The sequence below is a fragment of the Ambystoma mexicanum genome, chromosome 7p, assembly GCF_040938575.1.
Source record: "Ambystoma mexicanum isolate Mex_15411 chromosome 7p, UKY_AmexF1_1, whole genome shotgun sequence".
Classification (NCBI taxonomy): Eukaryota; Metazoa; Chordata; class Amphibia; order Caudata; family Ambystomatidae; genus Ambystoma; species Ambystoma mexicanum.
The window spans coordinates 499,037,729-499,060,124 of NC_090939.1; the positions used below are offsets into that span (position 1 = coordinate 499,037,729).

Sequence of the window (22,396 nt, forward strand, 5' to 3'; positions counted from 1 at the left end):
TGTGCAAAAAAAAGAAATTCTACCTATTTAGACGACATATTTCTGGCGTTTCTCCAGTTATTAGTCAGTCGTCGGGATAAGAGTACACTAATACTTTCTCTACGTAGGTATGCTGCCACTACTGCTAGTACATTTGTAAATACAGATGGTCTGATGCAATCCCCAAAGGGGAGCACCTTGAACTGATAATACACTTGACCTACTCTGAAGATAATTTGGATGTGCTGGCAGCATTGAAATATGAAAGTATGCATCTTTCATATTCAGTGCTACCATAAAGTCCTTTTTTGAGCAATGAGATGACGGCTTGTAACGTTGTTGCCATTCTGAATGTTTGGGGTTTGACTTAAGTGTTTGCTGGCCTTAATTTGTACACAGGGCACTGTGTTTTTCTTAGAAACAAGTAAGTACACAATAAATAACCTGTCAGACAATTGAACGGGTCAGTGGAACACAGACAACCCCCTTTGGCACATGAGAAAACAAATTACACAGATCAATAATAATCACACATCTCAATTTTTTCAAATTTTCATTATAGTTCAAAACAATCACATGAATTTCTACTGGGAGACAACACAGAACACCATTTTTGTATTTCAACGGTAATGTTAGTTACAAGAGGTAATTTCTCAAGATGCATTACTTGGAATCAGGTACACATACTGGACATACTACATATCCTACTGTCAAGGTATAGCAAGACAGGGGTCAAAACTTTTGAACAAATACAATGTTTAGTACAAGTCAACACAGTTATACAGAAAACTGAGTATTTTACACCACTGACTCTAAACTCAAAGTCTACACCACATTGTTTCGGCCCTTCTGTGGCTGGAATGTAAGCCTTTCTTAAATGGGCCTTCGTCAGGACAAGGAGACTGGGACGTCTGGGTGTTCTGCGTGTGCTGTCGAAAATAAATAAGGCACAGTGAGGGAAGGTGCCATCAGGGTCGGTGGGAGATCAATGAGATTGAGAAAACACAATGACTGAATTAGTAATCCCTGTCTAGTTTCAACAGGTGATGCTTAAAGTGTCTGCCGATGGCTGAATCACGGGAAGCTGATAAATGACACTGGGTCAGACAGGTATCGCTAAGTGTGAATCGCTGGTCAAGGGACGCGGGTCCTATCTGTAGGAAACAACTCAGTATAAATTTACAGAATCGAATTTATGTGCATTTATGTTTGCACTAGGATCAGCTGCTTACCTTTTTATTGGTAGCAGGGAGTACTTCATTATTAATGGCTAGGCGGCTGGTAGGTGGCCTGCAATAATAAGCAAACATTCAAAACCCTGTCTAGCCGGGACTCCCTAGTGTGGCTAGATATTGGTGGCCTTCAATGGTGAAATGTCTTATTACCTAGTAGTGTAAGATTTCTGTTGTAGAAGCCTTCATGGAACGGGGGAAAGAGTATTATCCCGCAATTGCACATCCACTCCAAGGGTGGGATTTAAACATTGTCTTAAGAAAGCTCATGTGCCCTCCCTTTGAAGCCATGCATAAAGCAAGCCTCAAGGATCTTAGCTACAAGGCTGCTTTTCTTTATAGCCATGTGCTCTATAAGAAGAGTAAGTGAGCTACAAGGATCATTTGTCTCAATCTTTTGTCATGATGCAAAAAAATAAGGTGGTCCTATGAACACATGCACGGTTAGCACCGAAGTTAATTTCCAAATTCCACGTCGGCCAATCTGTTGAAATGCCAGCATTTATCCAGAACCCACAAAACTCGAAAGAAAGAGCCCTCCATACAATAGATTTTACACTACCTACACTACTTCACAGAGCAAGGTGTCATGGTGCAAGCAGAAGGAGCGGCTAAATTGACTTTTAGAGCATTGAATACTATGCCCGAGTCGAACAGGTGAAATAGATAGTGTACTATGTCTGAAGGTGAACTTTCTACACCATATGACAACCTGCTTCCATTTAAGTAGCCGTGTCCAGTGTAATGTTTAATTGCTTCTCTTAAAATGCCCGTGCATCAGACAGCTACATTAAGATGTCCAAAGTATGACTTCAGGAGCCAACCTGCTAAGTTGACTGTGAAGATGCGGGTGGAGGGTTGTCCCTTGATGCTGTGATATGTTGTAAGGGCTGGACAGTCTTATTGGTGGGCAATCAGACATTTTGGGTAGGCAGGAAAACCATGTCTGGCATGCCCACATTGAAGCAGCCAGGATCATTGGTAAGTGTTCCTGAAGCATCTTGTGGATTACTCAGTTGAGAAGTTGGGCCGGGGGGAAAAGCATACGCAAATATCCCGACCATCTAATCTACAGTGTGTTCCTTCTGGATCCATTCAGGTGGAACCTGGAGCCATAGTTCTGGCTATGTTCGCACCAGGCATCTCCAGATGCTGAGGCACAATTAGAGTGAAGCACCCACATAGTCCATAAACCGTTAACGACGAAATAACATACCAAGACACCAGATAATCTTACAGCTACGGCCACCCGTGAATCTGGATCCATTTGGCCACTATCTAACCAGTTTGCACAACCAAATGCACCACAATCCTCAGTCAACACTAAAACCAACAAAAAAACACTACCAAAGACCCGAGGCACAGAATCTTACCCATATGGTTACAACACACAAGGCCTCGTGCACAAACTTCCACATGCAAAACACTCACAGATGTGAGATCCTCCTGGTTCTGTGCCTGGAGACTGCTCCTGGGTGGTAGCGGTGCACGGTATGAATCAACACCCTCCCATCAGGGTGATTCTCACCAGGTCATGGTCGGACCAGGGGACTGGGTCTACCCTATGGTCCAGCGTGTCGGCACGTAGGGTGCCATCTACCAGAATGGAGTCAATTCTTGAGAAGGATTCATGAATTTTGGAGAAGTATGCGTATGGGGGCCCCCTGTGACCAAGCTCGGGAGCGTGTTCTCCAGGCCCTGCTAAAGATTGATTTTGCAGAAAACTCTGAAATTGGGTCGCCCACCGCCAAGGGTCATGAGGTGTCATTCTCTTTCTCTCTCTCAACGGGTTTATCACCATATTAAAGTACCCTCCTACTATTAGTGTGCCCTCAATAAAGATTTAGTTTATCCCTCATCCCTCCCAGAATTGTGCCCGACCATTGTTCAGACCATAGATCACTGCCAGGTTCAGTTGGGATCCCTGCAGACCGCCTTTAATGAACAAATAACGTCCCTATAGGTACACACGCCCGAGGGAGAGGTCCTGGGGGTCCACACCTTAAGTGGGGGGGGGGTCCCAGTTTGTTTTCCTTGATCTTTAAAGTGTAGTTGGGATTCCCCTTTTCAAGGGCTCCGGTCCAATCTTCTGGACATTGCACAGCTGGGTCGTATCCCTGGCCGTTAACACTTTCGGGGGTTGTGTGACGTTGGGGACCTGCCCCCTCGATAATTCTGTCCCTGGTGCCGGAACATGGGAGTCTGCCTCCCCTGTCCCAACGTAGGGACTTCCCACCTTCATTGGGTCTTCGTCTGACAGGGGTGGGGTGGGGGATGCCCCTGTGTGTCTGCTCCCCTTGGTTCCTCCTGGTCCCCTCAGGATCCTGGTACGCTTGTGCGGGGGAAGGGCAGAGGATCCCCCTAACTTAAAAAGGGGCATCTTGCCCTTCGATGGTCCAGTGTTTGGGCTTGTTCCAGGTGTTTGAGCTATCCGAGTGCGTTTACCTTAGGCTAGCCCACGCCCCGGGTGCGTTCTCGGGGGCCACCACCCAGGTAGGTCAAAGGTTAGGAAGTCTATTACCCTAGTTGGCTCCACTGCGCGGATGGATTATTAGCTCCCAGTCTGGGAGGACCTCTCTGCTGAGTGAGACCCAAATGCTTGTTATAAGGAGGGTTGCCCTGGGTCTTTGGGGCTCCCTTCACCAGGCCTTTAGTCTGATTGGTTATGGAAGGGCTGAGCTTGTTACAAAGGTGTCTGGGTGAGAAAGCAGTCCGTGGGAGGTAACAGCTCGACTGGGGAGGGGGGGAGAGTTTGCGGGTCACAGAGTCCGCTGTGAGAGGGTCTTGGTGCGGGCTCCCTGCGTAAATACCTCCTATCTCGAGCCCTTCGCTCCACTACTTCCAACTCCCTCAGGGTTAGTCGTTTTGCAAAGAAACGAGCTGGGATTAGATCTCCGTCTTCGGCTGGTGCCTCCCTTTGGAACAGCCTCCCGGCCTCCTTGAAACTTGAGGAAAACCATCTCTGGTTCCGTAAGCATCTCAAGACCTTCCTCTTTGCCTCTGGCTTTGCCCCCTCCCCCCTTCTCCCCTGTTGATTCGTTTCTTCTCTTGGCATTGTGCACCTGGCCACCCTCTGTCATTTGGGCTCAGGTACCTGCTCACACTCCTGCACTGCCTCCAGGCCACCCTCTGCACTAGGGTTCTGTATCTGTAACCATCTAGTCCCCCACCCACTTTTCTTCTGCACTTAGACATACCTTTCTGACTAACTTTCAACTGTCACTTGCTGGCTGCACTACCATGATTTATCGCCCTTATTTATTATTTATTTGATGCAATATTTATTTCCTCTGCCTCACATTTTCCACACCCCCCCCCCTCCATGCACTTTCCCCCGTTTCCCTTTTCCATACACTTACGCTTTCTTAAATGTCACTGGGCCCAGTAAAATAGCCGTTTTTCTTTTTTGTTCTCCCTTGTTCCCCTCCCTTTTTGTCTGGTCGCGCTCTGAAACATTTGTGTACGAGCGCAATATAAATAACATATTTCATTTCAGTCTCCCTCGCTCTGGCTTGGACCAACTTTCTTTTAACACAAACTTGTTTGGCAGTATCAACACCAAGACTTTCGATTGCCCACAGGGTTTTGCTTGACCCTTCACAGGACCACTTTGATTTCACCTTTCTCACCTCTCAGTTGCATACCTTACAGAGACCTTCGAATGAGCATGCACGTAGTGCCGGACCACTCTGTCAAAGATATTGGATCTTGGTTTAAAAGTTCACTCACCCATCTGTTCAATTTTACTCCCATTGTTTATCACATGCATTTCAACACACTGTTCACTTCAGCGTTCACCATAGAATGTTGCTGCTTGCAACATTGGCTTCAACACAGACCTGTCTGGTCTCGGCCTCCCCAACTAATCGGCTGTGTTGATTTCACTGGCGCTGCTTTGTCATAGGAGACCAGGACAGTACCATGGCAGCAACTTATTCTCCCAACCTCGATTATCAACGTGGGAGGGCCTGGGATACCTCCAACACACAATGCAGGATTCTTCAGCCTGGTTTCATGGTCTTACGCTTTCTATTATCAAGGTTTCATGAAAGCAGCGGTCCCTCGTCAAAAAGGTAAACGGCACTTCCCTCCTTCCGATACCCTCTTTCTCCACATGTTAAACTGCCATTTTGGAACTGCTTCCTCGTGTGATTTGCCTTGCTCCGAGGGTGCCCTTGTGCACCCCCTTTTATCCGTGTGGGAAGTGTAATGAAGTCAGGTGTGTGTGTGATGGTCAGTAATTGACCGACGCTGCCTGGCCATTGTATTGGGGCATGTCAGGTATATGGCTCGGGTGTTAATTTCTCTCATAGCAAGCTGTCTGTGAGAAAGTTTGTGTTTTGAAGGGGAAAGGGCTGGTGGGGTCGAGTTCCTAAGTATCAGACCTGGTAGGATGGGGTAAAGGTGTTACAGGGATGGGGATACCGCGTCTCTCTATCCAGTGCCCGACCTCCACTCCCCGGAGACCCCCCTCGCCCAGGTGATCCTCCCGCACCAGTCCACCCCCAGGAACTGGACCCAAAAGCAATGGCCGTGTCCTGGCCACCGGGATGACAGATCCCCGGGGACTAGCTGGTGACACCTTCAGGTTTTTCACTAAACTTACAGCGCTTTGCGGAAAGCTCTTTATAAATACAAACAAAATACGAAGTATGGTAACACATAGATGTGGGAAGCTGTACAGTAGGTCACACGTGTTTGCTATCGGAGCTGTCTGCATGGAAAGCTCAGAAGTAAAGTTACCACCTATCACATGGGGGGCCTTCCAGTGGCAAGTCTGAATCTTGCTGAAGAGTCGACTTAGCCTTTCATTCTTTTGAGGTTGATAAATTGAGTGCCATTAAACAGGGTCATAACAGCAACTCTTTTTACGTGCTTAGAAGTGGGAGGAATCATTACGTGCTTTATAAAACATTACATATTATACCAGGGATAAGAATTAATAACTGAAAGTGGGTGGTGTTACGAATGCATTTGAGCCTGCACTTGGCGTATGATTGCATCAACTGGATTTGAGAAAGGTGCGCTATACATTGCGTTATATACCATGCTTAAGACCGTAACTGGTATTTCTGTGGCATTTAAGGTTGCACACTGTATATGGAGACAGCAACTAGAACTAAATGAAGCATGCAATATATTATTTAGCATTGATGGTATTCCTGGGGCATTTGAGGCTGTGCTTGTTTATCATTGTAGTTAGAGCCTGCACATGTAATGCTGCATCTTTAAACTCAAGTGTGCAACCTGGGTGCCAACACAAAAAATGTACAATTCACAAGCCAACCTATATGGCTTTGTCAATGTTTTTTGTTTGTTCATGATGCATCTTCCTCTCGCATTGTACATATATTAAAATATTTTATTATTTGTGGCTGCTCTCAATTCACTCCAGTGACTGGAAGACTGGCAATAAAACAAGTCGATGGTAAAATAACATTTCAAAGTTTCAGCAGAAAATCTCTAAACTTTGAGCAGATTCATTGCTGCAGTGTTTGTCTTTGCAGCAGACATAACTCAAAATGAGGATGTGGGGGTACAGCCAATGGTCCGAAAGGCCTAGAGTGCCCCCGGGGACCACACCATGAGTATCCTTGCTCTTGAATACAGCAGCATTCAGCATCACTGAGGTTTTTATTCATAGCTTGTATAAATTCAATTTTGTGGATCCTTTTATTTTAGATTGAACCAAGTCTTTCTGAAGTTATTCTAAGCACTGTATTTTTTTAACAATTCTGTACGTTTTGATCTGTTGTAATTACTATTTTTGCAATACAATAAAGATTTGATAGATGGACACGCACTCAATCAACGGATTCTGGTCAGCTGTAACATTCTGCAGATCAAACCAACTTCTTGGAATAATTAATACTACAAAGAGTTAACACTTACCCTTTTTACTAAGATCAATAGCAGCTTCTAAAAGAACTTCTAACTCCCCTTTAGGCAAAACTGGAACCACCCAACGAGGTCTGTAAAAGAAAATTTTAAAATGCTGATTTTTTTTGAAGAAAAAAAACACAACTTCACTGATATGCTTGACAAAGTTGAAAGCACCAATCCTCAACTATTATTTTAAGTCATTTTTCCTATTACCACATAAAAGCAGGGGACAGCAGTTTTCATTTTCCCCTGCCTGCTCGCAATCCTGTGCAGATCACATTAAGTTGTTGAAGGAGCGGAGCAAAGGAAAACGGGTACAAGAGTGAGTGCACACATGAAAAATAAATTAACTCAAGCAGCACTGCTCCAGCCCAGAGAGATGGGCACTTATAAAACATGCCACCCATCTGCTGCAAAAGGAAAATCTGGATCTAGAATGCATAGGTAAATGGTAAAGATGACTGGGGCAGAGGTAGCAGAGGAGAGAACAAAAAGGAAAAACATAGGGGGAATAAAAGGGATTCTTACCTTGTGTGCTAGCCAATGTGCAGATAAATGGGCTGGAGGGCGAAGCAGAGGGTGGCACCCAGAAGGGCTTGGCCATGACATCTGCACAATTTGTGACTTTTGTGCTGGACAAAAAGGCTCTGGTCCTGTCGCTGTGGGAAAGAACTCCCAACAATGTGGAGGAAAGGGGGAGATATGTAGGGGTAAGGTGTGTGTGTGATCAGCAAAAAGCAGTAATGAGAACCCAAAGAAAGATGAGCATGCCAGAAGATGAGATATAGAGTGAATATGAGGAAACCGAGGACAACCACTTAAGGCACATGGCCAGATGGTAAAATGTGCAGAGACTGTGGAAAAAAAGAGAAGGTTCTTCTATAGAAGGAGCCTGTAGTTCGCCAAATTATTCTAGCTGAAGTAATGGGAACCAGAAAAAACACTTTCCAGGTGAGGATCTTTAAATCCGCCATTGCCATGGGCTCGAAAGGCTTATAACAAAGGGTGTTGAGAACGACATGGAGGTCCCATTTCGCCTGAGGTGTTCCAATAGGCAGAAAAATATGCAAAAGACCAGCAAAGTGGCATTTTATTACCAGATTTGTGAGGGTCGAAGAACAAGAGTCTGTGTTGAGGTAAGCCCCCAACATCAGACAAGTACGTTTGTCATGAGTATATATGTATGCCGGTAGATGGAACGTCTGAAATGAAGGACAGGAGACAGTCGTTAACGTGATCAGTCCCCACAGATCTAAAAATGGTTGTTTGCCATTTCCTGAGACACAGGAATTAATGGAGAGTCTGGGTCCGTCACCTGGGACCCGGCTTGTCTGACCTTAATTGGGTATGCCTCATATTCAACCTTGCTAGGACGCAGGATGCCATAAGGGCCAGAAGCTTCTGAAACCACCACACAGACATACGTGGAACTGAGGAAAAAGAGCACATGTGTGTGATAGGTTTCATTCTGTCGCTGGTTAGAAAAACCCTAGCATTGAGCGTGTTCCATCGAAAATCCAAGGCGATCAGGTCCTGCGAGACAGTCATTGACCATTTTCACCAGTTCACTGACTGACAACCCCAGCCTAAATAGCAGCTGGAGTAGTAGGTGCATGTGTGAAGCTGCTGTATGAAGACAGTGACTCTGGAGGAGCCAGTTCAAACATAGATAGCTGTGAACTTATCAAAGCCTGAGAAACACTGCAATCACAGCCATCATCTTCATGAAAACTCTCAGCGCTGAGCCAGAAAGTAAGAATTTGGTAGTGAAAGTGTTCACCCCCTACAGAAAAACAAAGGAATTTGCAGTGTTGGGGCCATTTGGGTATATAAAGCTATGCATCTTGAAGATCAACCACACAGAGCCAATCGTCCTTTGCAATGGAGGATCCGATTTGCAAGGGAGTGATCATCTTGAATCTTTCTTGGGTAATGTGCAGAATGAAGTCAGACAGGTCTAAAATAGTGCACAGGGCAGCCTGGTTGGATTCCGGCAGTGTAAAAATGCAGGGATCGAAACCCACTCCCTCTTCTGCTTGATGGACTTTATCACCCTCATGTCCAGAAGCTTGGAACCTTCAGCATGGAGAGAGGGGGATCCAATCTGTTGCAGGGGAGGACGGGATGCAGGAGTCAGCAGCAGGGGAAGGCTGGACCCCCGAACAGGCTACCAACAGCACCCACAGATCTTTGGTGATGGTCCGCCACACATCCAGGTGTAATGAGATGCTACCCCCTCCTCCTCCTACGGAGTCGTATGGAACGTTCCAAACCATAATTTGGGGGTTTTGTCAGAGCAGGGAGTAATGGCCCAGGAGGTAGAGGCTGCTAACTGGGAGAAAAAACAGCTTCTGGTTTTTTGAGTTTTTGCTTGGGGCTGCTACAGCAACGGTCCAGCAGACGCAATTTGCGATCTTGGAAACCTTGAAACCCAGAAAAAGACCTAAATCGATTAAGACTTGAGGGTAAGAGGACTTTGCAGTCGGCTGCTTTGTTCGGACAGATAAAGACTTTGTAGTCAAGTGCTTGCCTTGGTCTTTGCCAACTCATTGTCAGTAAAACTGTGGAAAAAGGTCTTCACCTACGAAATTAAGGTCTAGAACCTTCTGCTGCAACTATTTTGAAATGTGGTCACATGCAACCATGCCTGCCCAGTCACATCAACACCCATCATAAGCTCTCAGGCAGGAGGATCCAATTGATGTGCGGCACATTCTAATAAGTCCTGGGCAAGAACTCTGGGGTCTGATATGCCGGTCTTGAAATCATCAAGTCTGTTCTGAGGAATTAACTGTTTGGCAGTTCCCTCCACAGATTTAGATAATGATGCCAACAGCCTCAGCATTTGCATGTCGAAGTTGGAGGGTAGAATTTGCAAATACTTCCTTCCCTACCGCCTCCAGCGCTTTATCTTCCTTCGAGAGCACCTTTGCCGCAGAGGAAGAGGATGCTGAGGATTAGTGTACAGTAGCCGCTGCCACAACAGTTGAAGACTGAAGATGACATGTGAATAGGGGAAAATCTTCAGACGCTTGCAATTTACCCGATGTCTATTTTTTTATTTACATGTTGGTCCATGTGTGGCTTCTCTCACACCATGCAGGCTTCTGCCAAAATATCTTTTTGAAGAAAAAGGCTGGAGCGTTGAGACTTTGTATTGTATATTTGTATTTTATTGAATTTATATAGCGTTTTAATCCAAAACGCTTTACAAGAGGAACGAGCAAGATACAACACACATTAGAAACATTAAGCATTAGATAAAATGAATCAAACCAGAAAACAGTACAATGTACATTATAGAGGAGTAATGGTGAGAGAGAAGAAGGAACAAGGCATGAGAGGGAAAAAGAGGAATGAGTAGTGGTAAAAGCAGAAGAGGAAGGAGGCAGTGAAAGTGAGAAGAATGGAAGAGAGATTTTAGAGAGGTGCGGAAGATGGGGAAGGAGGGAAAGGAGCGGATAGAGGAGGAGGCGGTTCCAATGGAAAGGAGCAAGCAATTGGAAAGAGCGGAAGCGGGAAGGGGCGCAGGCAGAGGAGGAGAGAGAACATTAACACAAGAACCCCTGACAACACTGCAGTTTACTGTGCAGGAGGTTCAGGAGTTGAAAAGTCCAAGAACACCATAAGGTCTAAGCCCCTATTATGAAAGGCATTTGCTGAAGATGATCGCCCTCGTCAAGGCCATCAGGTGACATCGTCCTTAAGCAGTGAAAGTGGGGAACAGAGAGATGCATGCTCAGGCTCTTTAAGTTCAGGGACCCGCTCCAGTGGTGAAGAGGAAGAGCTTAGTTTGGAGGAGGTGCAGACGCCCGAGGATTGGGAACAATTTCCCTGAAGAGGTCCTTAAAGTATGCCCTCATTGGATCAGAGTGCATTAGGTTTTAGAAAGGGCAAAATAACGCTACCTCTGAAGATGGTCGTGGTGACAGAACTGGTTTGTCAAACGAGCTATGACGCCATGACTCTGTTGCGACTGGTTGTCAAGAAGGACCTCCCAAGTATGGATCCACATAGTGCAGTGGGGCTGATGTAGGAGGCAGATGTCATGATGCCTACCCCCGGGGAACCAGACCAGGTCCAGCAGCCCCGGAAGCAGGCATCACGTTCCCGGGGCAGGGCCCAGCAACCCCTGTTAGGGGCCATCTGGACACAGTCCTGGCGCCTTTGGCACCAGGCTCATAAGGAGAAAACGTACCTGGACTTACCTGATGTAGACCATGCTGCAAGGGATCCAAGCCCTCAGAGACTTAGAAGGGACTACTTTACCTAGGAACTCTTTGCCACTCAAGGGGGGCGGGGGAGGAATACTTACCTGGAACTACTTTGGGGGCTATTTAAAACCACGCCCGAAGAGCAGCACACGCTTCGCGTTATTCTGCATCCAGCAGCGTAACGCTCACCGTGCCTGCAGCAGCATCCAGTCTTCAGCCACGCCCGCCTCGAACCCGGAGCACCTAGAAACAAAGGAAAGAAGGAGAAAGGTTAGAACTAGGACATTTACCAGCTTCTTACCTGATTCCAGAGCCATCGCATCGTCGAACCAAAGGAAAGACTTCATTTTTAACGCCAGCAGCAGCACCGCGCTGCACTCACCGTCCCTCGCAGCATCTTCACGTTTCACCGCAGCCTCCTGCATGTTCCCTCTGCATTCCGGCACCTGGGGAAAGATAAAGACAATAAGGTGAGCCAAGGGAACATATAGAGGAATACTGGTTACCACCCTAAGACATACCTGATTTACCACCGGGGGAACCATTCCTCACCTCGGGTCGGCGCAGCTCCCACTGCATCATCGCCGTACCCCGGTCCCTAAGGGGAAACGAAAGCACAACAGGGTGAATCAATAGGACATCCAGGGGAGCCACCTCCCGCCAAAGACTTACCTGATTTTACCGCTGGAGGTATAACTCCTCGACTCTGGTTTTCTCTCAGCACCTGAATAAAGGAAAAGACCACAGATTATGGGATTGGATAAGAGTGATGGTCAAGCATTTGAGCTCTTACGAACTGCATAATTACGGTGTCTTGCCGGGAGAGTCAATATAACCCTGGAACTCACCAATTCCTTTGACCAGTGGAGCAACTGGTCCATCACGCGCCCCTGCGCTCGAAGCAGGATGGAGAGCTCGCCCCTTCAAAACATAAGGTGAGACTTTGGAGGGGACATCGGAGGTGGTCAGTGGGGAGAACAACGGGGGTGGGGGAAATTACGCTCAACTCCACGGGTGGTTAATTCCCCTTTCTCCATCCACAGAAGAATAATCCTACAGGCCAGACAAACGACACACCTCGCCCCTACGCATTTCGCTGGAGGAGGCCGCAGCAGCCCAGATCAAACCGGCGCCTCTGTGGGAGACAGGTGAGCGTAACAGCAACGTTTTAGTCGTTGGGAACGGGAATCCTCGGAGTGCATAGCGAATTTGTATGAAAAGGATTTGAGCGCCCAGGTGGAGGCGGCAATAAATTGGGACGGGTATCCATACCAGTCACCATTAGGGGGTCAGACACAATGGTGGACACAGTTGGTGCTGGCTGAGGTGCCATTTTGAGTCCTTCTGAGATGACCTGCATCACAGGTTTGTCAGAGGCCAGGGTAGTTTTGGCCCCTCTGAATGGAGCATCAAGCAATTGTTTAGCCCTCTGAGGGATCCTCGGCAGAGCCAATGGATAAGGACTTTAGACGTTGGTTTGTCCTGTACACTTGCTCAGGCTGGCAGGTACAATGTTTAGCCCCTTTGATGAGAGCCAGCAAGGTTAATCCTCTCGTATTAGACCCAGGATGGGGATTGTCAGCCGTGCTGGAAATTTTAGTCCCTTTACAGGAAACCTCAGGAGTGACACAGCTATGTTTACCCCCTGCAGGTGTAACATCTGAGCACGCTCTGGTATCCGGTTTAGGCCTCGAATGAAGTACCTCAGGGCGAGCCCTGGTAGCGTTAGTCAGTGCGTCTCCTGTCAGAACCGGATGACCCCGAGGAGTCGCCGCCCGGAGAGTGTGCCCTAAAAAGTAAGGTACTATCCGGGCGTTTTCTTTAATTGATGAAATTCCAAAGATGAGGTTGAGGAACACTGAAAGACTTCCTCCCACCTGGTGACCCTTCGTTCGAGTGCAAGCGCCGAGAGGGAGTCGCATTAGAAACACGTGTCCCAACGATGGTGTGGACCGAAGCAGTCTAGGCAAAACATTTGAGGGTCCACAGCTGTGTTGTGAACACGAGGTGAAAACATTATTGTCCGGCATAGGCAGAAGAAAGAACAGACTTTCCGGTACTAAGGAAGGAAGAGTAATTAAGGACAAAGCCAGAAGAAAAAAATCTACACGATGCAAAGTGTGTCCGATCCCGACCGTGCAGAAAAAAAGACTGAAGGGCGATGCGCTGGGAGGGGCTCAGGAAAGCAGGGCTAAAGCCAAACACAACAGCCCTGTGTAAAAAAATGTAATAAGGTCAAGCTCTTTTCTTTTAATGCTATCAAAAAGTGCTATGGTCCCATCGGGAAGGAGGGAATATCCCACAAGTATGGAGTAAAAGGGACGGGACGTAGTAGTATGGAGCTTACTGGACAATTTGTGAGGGCACAACTCCAGCTCCTTGGTTGCCAGTCTGCCACCTTGCCAGGAGATGGAACAGAGAAATCAACCTATATACACCTGCAGGTTAGTTATGAAGCTAGTTATTTGAAGTTCAACCAATAGGACTTTCTGGTTTAATGACTTTGAAAATCCAAAGATAGGCTAGTTTAGCCCCCTTAGTTTGTGGCAAATGATTGCACGATTATACTGCCAAAAAAGTTTATTTCCTAAACACCCCCATTTGCACGAGTCAGGTTTATTTTTAAAAATAAAAAGTTGCCTTCTCTCCATTAGTCTAGTGTGGCATCCTAAAACCCCTAGGATTAATTAGGACACTAACTAGAGCATACTCTGATGGTGGACTTGGCTTAGGGTGCCCTAGAATTTAAACCATTTAAAGCAGCCTTCATCTATATATTCTGGGTATTCCCTGTAGGTCATTGCTTCTGTTCCATTATGGTAAAATGATTACCATAATGAAACCCCAAATTATGGGGGTTGTAAAATGACCACACCATTTATATAGTGGCATGTGTTGATTGAATGTCTGGGATGTAACCAAACTAAATTAGTCAGGATAACCTACCAATAAATTGGTTTCAAATGATCACCATTTAATATAAAATCAGCTATATGAGCTTTTGTATTTGTGTCTTAAAACTGACTAGTTGACAGCATGGTCTAGTCCATTCTTGCATGCGAATGAAGAGCTAGCATTAAAACCCAGAGACAGACCATCAGGCACAATCAGAAAGAGTAGTCAAAATGGGAACAAAAATAATTTGAGTCGGCTGGAGAGCGAGAGCACTCTGGTGGTGGATAAACTCCTGGTTCTGTGTCTAGGAGACGCACAGTGTAAAAGCAGATAAAAAGCCCAAAAGGACTAAAATGTCTCGATTCACCATAATTACTAAAACTGAACAAGCTCCCCTGTGGGGAGAGGGTAATCTGCAGACAATAGTTCATGAACAGGTCACCTTTTGTGACATCCAAAAGTAGCCACCACAAAGATCCTCACCATCCTAGCAGAGAAACATCTCTGGTGCTTAAGCCCTTGGGGCCTACTAAATTAAATTATCCCTCCATCTTCCCAGGATACTTATAGTCTTGAATACTTGACTTTGCTATGCATTTATGTCCAGCTCTGTTGTTCCCTTATTAGGGATGCACTCAAAACATACTGGTACAAATGACTTGAAGCAACGAGTAGTGGCCCAACTTAAATTCATAGCAAAAACTTGCTTCAAACCACAAAATGTTCCTGTGAGACATCCAGATAAAAAGCAATCAAGTATCACTCTTGAAAGACCATCTGTCTACATTTTCTTGTTGTCAATGCTCTGTGCTTCGTAGTTGTGACAGAGCATTTCAGAGTCTCCAATTTTGATCTTCCTTCTCTGCCATCTCTCTGATAAAACGGTTGTTTAGACTATCCATCAAGATGTTTTTGATTCAAATGCTACATTTGTCCAAATTAAATAATTCTGCACTTGTTCAACAGTCTTTACCATACTGTAAAATGAGTATCCTATGCAGGTTTCCAATAAATGTTTTGTGACAAATTGAGGAGTCTTTGGGTCAGAAAGTAAACATTTGTAGCAATGCACTAATTCTGTGCCAAAACTTTATCACTGATTTCACCATTTGCAACAAAGCGTCTACCTCATCTACATGATTTATAAAGATATCTGGCAAGCCAACTGGGCAGATCTCGATAAAATAGAATGCCTTTTTGGGGGTCCCCTGATGAATTCCTTGCAGTCCTCACAATCAGATTCAATCACCACAACATTATCCACGTCGACATCACTGTCCTTCAAGAATTCCACCCCGCAATAACACTGGTAATTTCAGGGAGTACTAGAGCTGCTGCTAAAGTACATCAATTTTGCTTCAAACAATTCTAATCACTTTTAGGCTACAATGCCCTTTCCCACTTTCTTTCAGGCCTTTCTGGGCACCAATAGCTACTGGCCAAGTTACTCCACAGCATTTAACAAAGTTGAAGGGGGGGGCTTCAACACATGGGAAAGCCAGCCAGTGAGGGGATTATAGCCATTAGCTTCTGGCCAAGTAAACAACAGGCCCTTATTTTGGGTTGGGGAGGGGGGCCGCACACGCAGTTTCACAGTGTAGAAAAGAAAAACTGTCCAAAGATGGGCACCCAAGAGGAAATCAAGCACGATCAGGCAAAGACTGAGTGCCTCCTCCTATTCCCCTGCTGACAGTGAGGCACGTCAGGAAACCAAAAGATAGGACAGCAGCCCTAGTGGTGAGATGGAAGGTGCATTGTGCCCATTAGAGGGCTCGAAATTTGGCCCACTACAAGAAGGGCATTTCCACAAGCCATCGGTGGCTGGTGCTACGCGAGACCTAGCAGGCTGGCAAAGTCCTTCCTCAACAGCCACCTAAGGAAGAAAAGGCAGGACATCTTCAAATTGATACTCGGCCCATATATACGTGAATGCCATCCATCTCCTAAAGTAGGCAGTTGATTGACTGTTTTCAACAAAGGAGCACGTTATCGGCATCCATGATACCAACTGGTTCTAGAACATTGTGTTAACAATACCACTGAAAGTATACCTCCGGCAGGCAGGGCACAGTCTGTGCAAATTTCAGAGCTCAAAAAGCTCAACCCCCTTACGAATACCCACATTCGGAGATTAATTCACCCATTCTGATCCTTGCAGTACGTTCACTATATAGTAGCTTAATCCTGCAAAGCATGTTGTGGACTGAAGTTAATTGTCTCCCACAACATGTAATCCTACCGCACCAAGCCAAATGCATTTTCCATGTCTAAAGAGACAACCAAGCCTTCAATACCACCACCATGATTCAGGAAATCACTGTAAATTTAAGAAACATCGCAGATTGCCAACCGCTCCACAAAGTCATCATAAGAGTCCAAAACCTAACAAAAAAGCACAACAAACATTAAGTTAACTGGAACAAAGGCCAATAGAAAAACAAGTCTCTAAAAGCCTGTTGGTATTAATATAACCAAATAACTTACAAACTAAATATCAACACAACAAAGATCATTTAAGACCCATTTGGAAATATGGTCAATTTGGCAGACTGTACAAAACTATATATAATACGAAAACTATTTTTTTCTATTTTGTTTGTGTATGGTTACAGAAACATCAACCTTTACAAACATTTTTAAGATCAGTTCAACCACACCTAGATACCTCAATAGAATATGGATTTAAAAACTATTCATCACCTTTACTAACTTTGAAAAAAAAATGATCATACTATATAATAAAAGGCCAGAAGTATGCTTGTCCGAAGCTGTCCATCCTGCTTTGCAAGTTATCAATGCTAGAGGAAGCTGTTACATTATGCATACAACAATAAGACTTCAATTGCATCTTCAAGCAAATAAAATGTGTATTACAACGATAATAAATTAGCTGCAGAAAAAGCCGAAGACATGGATACCACTGTAACAGCATACTTCAAGTTTAATACACCAAGAAAATATATACATTTTAAAAAACATACAGAAACTCAATTGATGAAGCACTATTTCTCTTACGAAATAAATTACTTTTTTGTTCAATGTACTTATGTATTCTGTAATTATTCATTGTAATATTTCTTGTGTATTATTCTATCGATAAAAGTCTTCATGTACTTTTTATACATTAACTTCAATTTACTTTATGATCTTATGTCTACTTCAAATAAAGGTGCACGTGAATTGTATTACTCCGACATACCTCAACATCATACATTTGAGTCCAAAAGCTGTAAGTGGAATCCAAGACAATGAGGAGCAGAAACAATTGGCCTTATGTACTATGCTGAACTTTCAATGAATTGTGTGAAATCTTGTTTGAGGGTTACTACTCCTCCACGTAAAAGGAGCTAGGCGGATTGTTTGCTGAGTGTTCTGTAACTGCAAAGAACACTGCTGGTGCCATTGGCGTGCATGCTCTGGAGAGTCTCTCTACCATTTCTGCTGAGGAATACATAAACACTCCCTGAGTGCTTGCTCAGTGCTCGCTGAGGGGTGAGCATTCAGACCGCTGAATATCCGTCATGAGCCAGAGTCCCATTGAAGAGGGGCTGGATTTGAACTGTGTCCAACAGACCCGCAGAAAGATACGTCTGCAACATAAGACTCTTGCCCCAGTTCTGTACCTGTTTATGTGGTAGATCAGTTTCTAATGTGGGTAGACTGAAGTGGCACTTAAGAGGCCAGGCCCACAGTCTTCTTTAAAAAACGTGATCCATCACAAGCAGACAAGAGATGCAAGGGCCAAGCCTGAACCGACGGCCAAGATGAGGGTGGACCTCTCAGGGACCCCCTGGGATGAACCCTCAGACACAGTCCTCCTGAGCTGAGTCTTAATAAGTCTCGACTCGGGGAGTTGGGAGCGGAGGACAACTCCCAGCCAGGAAAAAACAGGCACTCGATACAAGAAGCGCTATTTTAATCAAGGGTGCTCCTAAACACCTCTGAGATGAACGCCAAAGAGCACAATCTATTAGTCCAACAGGGTGGCCCCACCTACAAAGGACGCCATACAGATAAGGTTTAAAAACTGGATGGGCGAGAAGGATCTGGCCCCCCTCAATAGCATAACCACAAGTTTTCTTGGATCTCGATCTGGTAACCATGGAGCCTCGGAGCTGTTTTGCTCTAACCAGCAATGAACAATGCTCTTTCCCAGCTCAGACAACTGGACCTGGTTGAAGACTTAAGGATGAGGCGTATCTAGTTGACTGAACTCCGAGACCGCACACCTCAGGCCGCTCACCTTAGAGATTTGGCTGAGCTGGCCCTCCAACTATGCAAAGAAAAGTCCTAAAAAGCAGACGCATATACACCAGATGAATAGTAAGGACCCCGAGGGGGCTTGCCTCATACCGGCCAAAAATCCAAGAAAGTGGGATGAGTGGAACAAAGGGGGGCTTTGGCTTAACGTTGCCAGCCACGGTCAAGTCCAAGCCCTCAGAAGCCGACATTGAAGTAAGCAGCAGTTACTTTACTAAACCTAAAAAGGTTATTTCCCCTCTACCCCCCACCGCCCATGAAGCTCCCCCCCGCACCCCCAGTCGGAGAGACTGACTCTGTACCGGAAACTCCACCCCCAAAAAACAAAGACGAATGAACATAAGTCTAAAGACCAGAAAACTACTATGGATAACTTAAATTGGGCTTCCAATTCTCAAGATGCAATTCTTTCGGCAGTAACCATCTCTTTGGCTCTGTACTTTAAACTATGAGAACTTGCATGAGAACCAAACCACGCTGATAGCATTGATGAATTCCAAATTAATACATGCGGAGTCCTTTATAGAATCAAAGTATAAAAGAGGAAAAGAAAAGGAACTGGAAGGGAGTCACACTGAAATCCCCGATTGACTCACTACAGGACGACAAGACTGATAAACATATTCCTGGAAGGTGTTAAAGAAATCATCACTGCTTATCAACAGCAAATAAAGCACGGGATGGTCAGTATACAGCAGAGGATACAAACGTGAATTTTGAAAACCAAGATCATATTCTCCCAAAGGGTGATGTGAAGGTGTGGCCATTAAAAAGGGGTGAAAGCGAGACGATTGAAAATTCCACCGGAGACCCATGCCCAGGGGCAAACAGCCAAAGTAAGCCTCAGTCAATTTTGGAGCCGCAAGATACTGGGAGGTTCTTCCCCCACCGAGCAAGACAGGGCAGACAATGGGGCAGAATCTGCTCCTCTGGAGCAAGACAAACCTCAATTGCTGATGGTCGCACAGAAAAACACCTTTACTATTTTTGATCCAAGTAAACCCAGAGGATGTATATAGGGATAAGGCTAACGTAACGATCAACTGAAAAACAATTTAAAAAAAAAACTAAAAAATAATCAAAAAACATGACGAAAACACCTATAAAAGAGTGTGGCTCACAGAGTTAGAGAAACCGAAAAAAAAACAATAAAAAGCCCACCCGAAATGTTACCTAGAAGAGTGAATGCTGCACCCCTTCCTCAACCAACCCTCCTACCTCCATGCCCAATTAGCAGATTTCCCTCGTCAGATACTGTATCGCAAGAGCTGGAGGATGAGGAAGTGTATTTAATGGACCTGTCGGTGTAGGAAGATGAAGAAGACTGTTTAAGGGGGAGCGAGAATGGGCAAATACCAGCAGCAAATGTCAAAAGAACGGTTTATAGTCATTCCATCGACAGCCAAAGCTTCTAAAGCCATACCATCTAAAAAAAGAATCTTAAAAAAAAAAATAAGCATGTAATGCTTTTTTTTTCTTTTTTTTTTAATGGGGGGGAACCCCCCCAACCTCTGTTTTTTTAACCTTAAAACCCAATTATTTTTTTTAACTAAACCCTTTACCATCTAAAAAAAATTCATGACATGCTTTTTTTTAGATGGTTTGGCTGTCCATGCTTTGGTGGTCAATGCAATGACCGGAATCCCAAAATAACCTCTGACAAAGTATTCCATTAATTCTCTCAGAGGAAAGCTCCCCAACCCAGTGTTCTCACTATGGAGGAAAAAAGGCAGACTGTGGGTTTGGCTGAATAAAGTGCCCCCACCCCATAAAACTGGTAATCTGATGAAAAAGCTCATATCAAAATCTAACGCAGAGAGTCAGCCAGTCACGCAGATGAGTGCGGGGGTGGGGAGAACATCGAACAGTTACAAGAATATAAGAAGGAATAAACGGCTGGAAAATGTACAACCACGATCTAGAGTGGGACTCAAGATCCACCCTATACCTATAAAGAATTCTCAGATCCTCGGATGGCTTGTTCTTAAACAGATCAAATATAATGACACTTCTACACCATATTCCCAAGATGAGTCTCGTCAATTCCGATGATACTTAAATAGTATGTTTTCAGAATGAAAGAATCCATGGTAGTATTAAACTACTCATGGGTTCCGTCTCTCTGACCTCGCTGCTTGTGGAAGCAAAGGATGCGCTACAAATACTGGGATTCGATGTGAAAGGGGGAGAGATCCAAAGAGTGAATTTGCGGGAAGGGATGAGACACCCCGATAAGCAAGTAGAGAATCGGAAAATTTTATCACCTGATCCCTCTCGGCAAAATATCATCGCAGACAGAAGGAATTATTCTTTCATAGAACCATACAAGAACGATAACAGGATATACTTAATTTCCAAATTACCATAGCGGGGACAGATGGAGTTGAGAAACACAAAAGATCTGCTTCTCAAGCCCGGATTAACGACTCATTGAATGAATACCTGCAGTCATGTAGCTGGCTGGCTGGAGCTCTTGACGTAAAACATCATGCCTCAAGTCACAAAAAGGAGGGGGGGGGGGGCAGGATCTCTGGGGATGGGATTGTGGAACACGAGAGAGTTCTCCCATCTTTTCAATGACATGAACCCAGTGTTAGCCAAACTCCATATAAATTGCATCCAGGAAGCTTGGCTGACGAACGTTCCAGCCTGTGAGGGATACTTCATCCTCATGAATCATGCAAAAAAGATAGACTGGCAGGCCCTCGGCAGGTCTGGTTATGATAATAAACGGCCTCGATATGGAAGAAAAACTGTCGATAAACCCAAATGCCTATATCCAGATCACATTAACAGGCCTAGGAGACTGGAAATCTAAGGACCAAGACCTGTTGCTTTTATTTAATCTATACTGGAACCCAGATGTGAAAGAGGGCGAAACGTTTGTGGAGCTTGTTACTGAATGGATTGACGATTTTTATGCAAACTACAAGAACCTGGGGGTGATAATTTGCGGTGATCTAAATGAAGATTTCCTCCAGAAAAGATCAGTGGAGGGGCATTGTTCCTAAGAGACGCAGAGGGCTTGAATGGTCCGAATAAATGGAACTAAGGGGGTTCCATATGCTAAATGGAAACATGATGGGAGACATTCCAGCTGCAAAAACATGGACATGCAAAAAGCCACTTCGGACTACTTTGTTTCTGAAAACCTTCTCCAAAGCATAACCTTGCTAACAGTCCATCTAACAAAGTATAGCGACCACGACCCAATGATGAGATTCACTGTAAGGGCATCCGCAAATTTACGAAAGTGGCAGGTGAGGATCGAATTAGGAGGAAGAAATCGACTTCCACTATTTCCTGGTGATATCCCTGCCCTGACAAAGGATTTTGTGACTAGGCAAAAATACGATCCTGAATATGTAGAATATGAGAAGGCTCTGGTAACCTTCATAGAAGTAAGTCGCACAGGCATGAAGCCATTGTTTAAACCATGCCACGTATATGATAGAGCGGTCGTGGGCAAAAAAGAAATCCTCAGGAAGGACCAGCTACAAATCAGGTCGTCGATGGCCAACATAAAAGACCTGTCGAGAAAGAGGAGGCAAAAAAACAAAAATTGGTCCATCCATCATAAAGCAAGGGCTCTCCAAAAGGACACAAAAGCGATGTTATGGACTCTTAAGAATAACAAGATGCTATGGCAGCTCCTAAATGAAGATGGAAAAGAAACCTATCCATATCAGCTAAACCCCACATCAGAAGGGGCTTGGTTGGACCATTTTGAGAAGCTGTTCGATGTAAAGAACTCAAAGCACAGAGGACGACAAAAGTCAAGAAATGGAACATAGTAATTGACAGGGACGAGATCCTGCCGTTAATAAGAAAAGCAAGTCAGTCCTGAGCACCGGGTCCCGATGGACTGTCAAATGCTTTATTAAAAGCAGCCCCGGACCAATGGGCTGCTTTTTGCCAGGCGCTGTTCTACAG

The 22,396-nt window shown here is 45.1% G+C and overlaps 1 protein-coding gene across 3 annotated transcripts in view; it reads right to left on the reverse strand.

Moving 5' to 3' along the window:
- Window positions 1-22,396, reverse strand: part of USP9X (ubiquitin specific peptidase 9 X-linked) — a 2,614,063-nt gene that overhangs the window by 2,245,784 nt on the left and 345,883 nt on the right. For all 3 annotated transcript variants that reach the window (XM_069636534.1, XM_069636533.1, XM_069636535.1), the window contains exon 4: window positions 7,104-7,183. In XM_069636534.1, the coding sequence (XP_069492635.1) occupies window positions 7,104-7,183 (80 nt within the window). The remainder of the gene's footprint in view (window positions 1-7,103; window positions 7,184-22,396) is intronic.